The sequence below is a fragment of the Lynx rufus genome, unplaced genomic scaffold (genome assembly GCF_022079265.1).
Source record: "Lynx rufus isolate CCGP_SWC_20201006 ecotype Redwood Valley unplaced genomic scaffold, mLynRuf1.p SCAF_1, whole genome shotgun sequence".
NCBI classification, from domain to species: domain Eukaryota; kingdom Metazoa; phylum Chordata; class Mammalia; order Carnivora; family Felidae; genus Lynx; species Lynx rufus.
The window spans coordinates 86,898,299-86,904,707 of record NW_025814823.1 but is presented as its reverse complement, the minus strand read 5'-3'; the positions used below and the strand labels follow the sequence as shown (position 1 = coordinate 86,904,707).

At 41.0% G+C, this 6,409-nt stretch overlaps 1 protein-coding gene across 1 annotated transcript; it reads left to right on the top strand.

Moving 5' to 3' along the window:
* Positions 1 to 2,598: 2,598 nt before the first annotated feature.
* Positions 2,599 to 6,113, top strand: LOC124519455 (olfactory receptor 2G3). The gene is made up of 2 exons (XM_047089698.1): positions 2,599 to 3,512; positions 6,083 to 6,113. Exons 1-2 carry the CDS (start codon positions 2,599 to 2,601, stop codon positions 6,111 to 6,113), a joined length of 945 nt encoding a protein of 314 aa, XP_046945654.1.
* The last annotated feature ends 296 nt before the right edge of the window (positions 6,114 to 6,409 follow it).

Here is a 6,409-nt window from a genome sequence, read left to right as displayed (position 1 = left end):
TGTCTTTCTCTCATGGCTTGCTGATTTTCCTTTATGATATTTTTGGATTTCTTTGTCTCTATTCATGGTGATTATTTAATAGTTTTTGATTTCTGGTTATCATTAGGGGTGTCTATAAATATTCTACATATAACACTATATATTAAATTAATGGTTGTTTAAATTTGAACGCTTTTTTTTCTCTCCTTTGTACTTTTGTAGGTATATGTTAATATATTTTAAGTCCTTTTTTTGTGAATTTCCCAACTGATTTTTTACAGAAACATTTATTTTTACGGCTTTTATGTTTTCTACCTTTATAGTGTAACTTTTGATCACTCCTTTCCATTTAAATAATCTTCTTTAATATTTCTTGTAGGGCTTGTTTAATGGTCATGAACACTTTAGTTTTTGTTTGTCTGGGAAACTCTTTATCTCTCCTATTCTGAATGATAGTGTTGCTGAATAGAGTAGTCCTGGTTTCAGTTTTTTTCCTGTTCAACACTTTGCATATATATCATGCTACTTCCTTCTGGCTTGCAGTTTCTTTTGAGAAGTCTGCTAGCCAATGGGCTCTCCTTTGTCAGTTAATGACTCTTTTTTTCTTGCTGCTTAAATTTTTTCTTTATCTCTATATTTTGCCAATTTAATTACAGCATGTATTGGTGTGTGTCTGGTTTTGTTGCATTTGATGGGGATTCTCTGTTCCCCCTGGATCTTGATATCTGTTTCCTTCCCTAGATATGAGAAGTTTTCGGCTATTATTTCTTCAAATAAGTGTTCTGCTCCCTTATCTCTCTTTTCTTCTTCTCAGACTCCTGTAATAACAAATATTATATTTAATTGAGTCTTTGAGTTATCTAAGTCTATTGTCATTTTGCACAGTTTTTTTTTTCTCTTTTGTTCACCTTGATTAGTTTCCATTACTCTGTCTTCTAAGTCACTACTTAATTCCTCTGCTTCTTCTAGTCTGCATTCCATTCCATCAAGTGTGATTCTCATTTTGCTTATTGAGCCCTTTATCTCTGATATGTTATTTCTTATTTCTGTGTTAAGGATCTCCTTCATGTCTTTCAATCTTTTCTCAGTTGGGTGAGTATCCTTATGATCATTGCTTTAAATTATCTGTCATATATATTACTTATATCTGTTTTACTTAGATCTCTGGCTGTGGCCTTTCTTGTTCTTTCATTTGGGATACATTTCTCTGTCTCTTCATCTGTCTGTCTTTCTGTGTCTATTTCTGTGTGTTAAGAAAGTAAGCTGTGTCTTCTGCTCTTGAAAGTAGTTACTTCATGAAGGAAAGGTCCTGGAGCGTCATGCCATGCTGTTTCCTCTGTTCACCAGAAACTGGCACTTCAGGAGAGTATGCTATGCTTGTTGCTTATGCTCCACTGTTGTGTACATGCCACTTTTTGTTTCAGTGCAGTCATCTGCACTAACTCTGCCTGTTGTGGACTGTTTTTGCTCTCTGTCATGTTGGTGGGACCCAGGCAGTCTAGTTCTGAGGAGTTTAGTGGTGGCCCCTGGGGATCTTGGGAGTGGAGCAGTGATGTTACTAAAATTCGTGTTGGGCCATCACTCATATGTCAGATCCTCTGAAGCACTGCAGTGCCTGGGAGTTGCTTGCTGAGGTGGCTGGTGGTGTGAGGGTAGGGATTACATGTCAGATGGCTGGGTCTGGCTGGGCCTGATGCACAATAGTGGCTGGGGACACATGGCTTGGGGTGTCCTGGTGGTTGAGTGCAGCATGAAGGTTGGGCCTGATGTATTAGCTGGGTGTGGTGTGGCAGCTGGGTGAAATGTGCAGTGACAGCAGTTCATCTGGTGGCTAGGCATGACATACAGTGGTGGCCTCATGACCTAAAATTTATTTTAAAATACAAATCTTAAAAAGCTCTAGATAGAGTTTAAATCCATGAGTACCTCACTTTTCTCTGATGAGGTAGTGTACAGAGATGAATGTGAAAGAATGTGTGTAAAAAGAGGAAAGATGAGGGGGTGCCTGGATGGCTCAGTTGCTTAAGCATCTGATTTCAGCTCAGGTCATGATCTCACAGTTCATAAAATCAAGCCCCACATTGGGCTCTGTGCTGACAGTGTGGAGCCTGCTTGTGATTTTCTCTCTCCCCCCGTCTCTCTGCCTGTCTCTCTCTCTCTCTCTCTCAAAATAAATAAACATTAAAATAACAAAGGTGAAAGATGAGATAATTCCCATTGCCATGTCTGCCTAGGTTACCATCTGAATATTGTATTTTGTATTCATATTTTTGCTGACAGTTAAAACCATGGAGATGCCACTTGTTTCTTTATTTTGCAAGACGATTAATTTCAGTAGAAGTGACTGCATGTTATTTCACATGTGGGCAATTATACACATTGATTAGTTTAGTAATTAGTGTCCAGACAACTACAAAGTTGAAAGCATTCATATTTTTTTAAGAGTCATTGGACTGATTATTGTTCTGAATCAGCAACACGTTGAGGGTAAAAAATTAATAAGTTGGACAAGTTAGTTTCCATCACCCTTTCAACCTGTACATTGTGATTCTAGGATAAATTGTTTCAAACATACTTGTTCTCATTTCTCTCTTAACAGAAGCAGTTCCTTCTGTAGAAATGGAAAGGGCCAATGAGAGTTCCCTGATGAGTTTCATCCTTCTAGGCTTCTCAGACAACCTTCGCCTGGAGTCTGCACTCTTTGTATTAGTCCTTTTTTTCTATATCCTGACGCTTGTGGGGAACTTTGCCATCATCATTCTATCATACGTGGATCCTCTCCTCCACACCCCCATGTACTTCTTCCTCAGCAACCTCTCCCTACTGGACCTCTGCTTCACTACCAGTCTTGCACCTCAGACCTTAGTCAACCTGAGAGGTCCAGAGAAGACTATCACCTATGGTGGTTGTGTGGTACAACTCTATATTTCTCTAGCGCTGGGCTCCACTGAGTGTATCCTCTTGGCTGTAATGGCTTTGGATCGCTACATTGCTGTCTGCAAACCCCTCCACTATGTGGCTATCATGAATCCACAGCTGTGCCAACAGCTGGCATCCCTCTCCTGGCTCAGTGGTTTGAGCAATTCCCTGATCCATGCTACTTTTACCTTGCAATTGCCTCTCTGTGGCAACCATAGACTCAATCATTTTATTTGTGAAGTACCAGCTCTCCTCAAATTGGCTTGTGTGGACACCACTGTCAATGAGTTGGTGCTTTTTGTGGTTAGTATCCTGTTTCTCCTAATTCCCCCAGCACTCATTCTTATCTCCTATGGCTTCATAAGTCAAGCTGTGCTGAGGATAAAGTCAGCAGAGGCAAGACACAAAGCCTTCAGCACCTGTTCCTCCCACCTTACAGTGGTGATCATTTTCTATGGCACCATAATCTACATGTACCTACAACCAGGTAACAGTTATGCTCAGGACCAAGGCAAGTTTATCTCCCTCTTCTACACCATGGTGACCCCAACCTTAAATCCTATTATCTATACTTTAAGAAACAAAGATATGAAAGTGGCTCTGAAAACACTTCTGTCAAAAAAATTGTGTTCCCTATGACTGTGATGTGCAAGGAAGCATTTACCAAGATATGTAGTCAGCTTCTAAATTAGTCAAACCATGTTTCCCAATTTCACATCAGTGAAATTTATGTTTACTTAATCTAATAAGGGAGATTTTCTTCTCTTATGTGTAACTAAGCAAAATATATGTTTAAGTTCAGAGATTAAACCATGGGAAATAGAGTGGTGTATGGGTATAAATTGTAATCTTCACCACAAAGTCTATATTTTATTTCTGACACTTATTCTCAGGGATTAAATAGATGTAAGTAATTAAATATTTACCAATTGTCTAGGTAATGAATCTTTTTAATTTTCATTTGTGATGAATTATTTAGTATTTAAACACCTTAAATTTACCTTATAATGTTCCTTCATTAAAGCTTCAAATTGGAAATTAAGCTCTTTATACATGTACTTCCCCTACTGAAGTAGAAAACTAAGTCTTCATACTGTCAATTTATTGAAGAGTAGGATATCATATTAACTGTTTTTTTTACATATTCTCATTTAACAATAACTATCAAGAAAGACTAAAAGAAACAAAATATAATAAACATATGGTTTTTCTTTTTTATTTTACCCAAAAAGATGTTACCTGTCCCTCACTCCCAGTTCCAAGCTAGATTTAATTTCAGAAATAAATACCTGTGCCTTCTCACTAGATGACATTGTTCTTGACATGGGTTGTAAACACAAAATCACAAATTTTTTTTGCAGTTTTTGCACTCATTTATTTATATTTTCTTGGTTAAATGTGGATATTCAGATTCTAATATATATATAGTTATTTTTATTTTGAGTGTAACTGAAAAACAAAAGTCAATACTGGGAAACCAGTCCTTCCACAAAAACCCGATGTTAGAAGATGGCAAGGTAGAAAGACCTTAAACTCAAATCCTTCATAGACACAGCAAATGTACACCAACTGATAGTGCAAATCTTCCTAAAAAGAACTGAGAGCTGACTGAACAGCTTCTACTCAACAAGATAGATCTCATAGAGAATGACAAAAGAGACAGAGATACAGTAACAAAGGAAACCCCCACCCCTGATGCTGAAAACTGTCATGGGCAGGAATAGTGAGAGAATGTGAGCAGATTCATCCATCCTGGGCACAGAAAAAAGCTGTGGTTTAAAGGAGCAACTAGATAGAAAGGAAAGGGCTCTTATAACCCTGCCCAAAGGTGGGGGAGGTGCTGGAAATCTCTGTTAATTAGAGAGGTTGGCAAATGTCATAGTTTATGATTCCTCTCTACCCTGATCGCGCAGATAGGAGCAGGGTCTGGGCACCCTACCCTGTCTGTTGTCCCAGCAATCACTGGGCCCCTATTTCACACCAGCCTGAAATGCCCCAAGACTCACAAAAGTCATGGTGTGAAACAGAAACTAGAATGTAAGTTACCCAGCCCATAAACTCTGCCTACAGTGGGGGAGCCCCTGGAACTCTCCGTGGGTCAGAGAGGTTGGCAAGCACAACGGTATGTGTTCCCCTTCCATCCTGATAACAGAGGGCTGCAAGGTTGGGTTCCATAGGGGGCCTGCTGCCTTGGTAATTCCCAGGCCACTACCCTATACGAGCTGAGATGCCCTGTTATGTAGAAAAAAAGCTACAGCTTAAAAAAGCAGCTAGAATATAGGCTACTGAAGTTCAGGAGAAGACAGGCATGACCATTGCCACTGCTCCACTCTCCCCTCAGCCTCTGACCCAGCTTCTGACCCTGCATCTGTTGGTGATGAGTGGCCCCAGCAGCATGTTATAGCCCTGCCACCAGCCCAACCCTGGCATGTTCATCACCTTGTGGGGGATGGACAGCACCATCAGGGCAGACCTAATCACTGCTGTGGTCTTCCTCTGGATCTTCCTCCTCCTCCTCATGCTACACTACTTCTATTGGCACAAGGGCATGATCCACACCAAGGCCAAGGGCAAGGAGTTTGCCTAAAGCACAGATCCAGCCCTGCAGGAAAATCACTCCCTCCAAGGCAGCAGCAGAAAGGAGTACTTTATCTGTGGTGCACCAAACCTCACTTCTCCCAATGCTTCCTTGAATTCCATGAGAGAAGATACACCCTCACCCCCAACATCACCCTGTTACCTGTACCACCAGGCAAACCATGAGAGCACCCACCTCCTTCCAAGGTATGCACCTGGTCTGGGAACACCAGATGCCATCCTGGAGGAAGAGAGTAAAGAAGGAGGAACTGACACAGGAGAGGCATCTCTCAGGTACCCTAGCATTCAGCTATGGCTACCATGGAGGCCTGCATTTGATCTGCCAGAGGGAGAAACTCTAGGTCCTCCTGGGCAGTGAAGTTTGTCATCAGCATGGTGTGAAAGTCCTTGCTGGGTGGTGGGCTTAAGGGTTATGAAAGCAAGGAGGTGACTCAACTGTAAGCTGACTGGGGATAATGGCATCAAATGTCATTCCTTTACATTTAAGGGGAACATCAGGTGACACAGCTAAAAGGCACCTTTCTCTCTCATTGATCCAGCTCTAAATGGTTAAAAATAAATTTGAAATGTAACCAAAAATTCACAGTCAAATACATAAACAAGCAACTAGAATATAAAAAAGCTAGCCCTAAAATTGTGCCAGATGATGATAGCTATGGGAACATTATCTGGGTCTACAAGCACCATGGTTTACATTCTCCCATGATTTTCATAGTGTGGATGGGAACAAGGCCTGTGTTCCCTGGCCGGCAACCCCCTAGTGAGCTATGGACTCCTAACTCACACAAGCCCCAGCTGAGCCACCAAGGTGGCCTTGTATGGTGCACACCTAGATATGCTGGGTTAGCACTCACTACAACTCTAGTCATTTTGCCAAAGTGACATAGGCAGAAAGCACCATGGAACACTCTAG

Excerpts from the sequence above, each read along its gene's own strand:
- LOC124519455 (XM_047089698.1), top strand. The coding sequence starts at position 2,599 with ATGGAAAGGGCCAATGAGAGTTCCCTGATGAGTTTCATCCTTCTAGGC. Across the intron at positions 3,513-6,082 it reads GTGGCTCTGAAAACACTTCT|TCAAATACATAAACAAGCAA; the intron begins GTCAAAAAAATT and ends AAAAATTCACAG.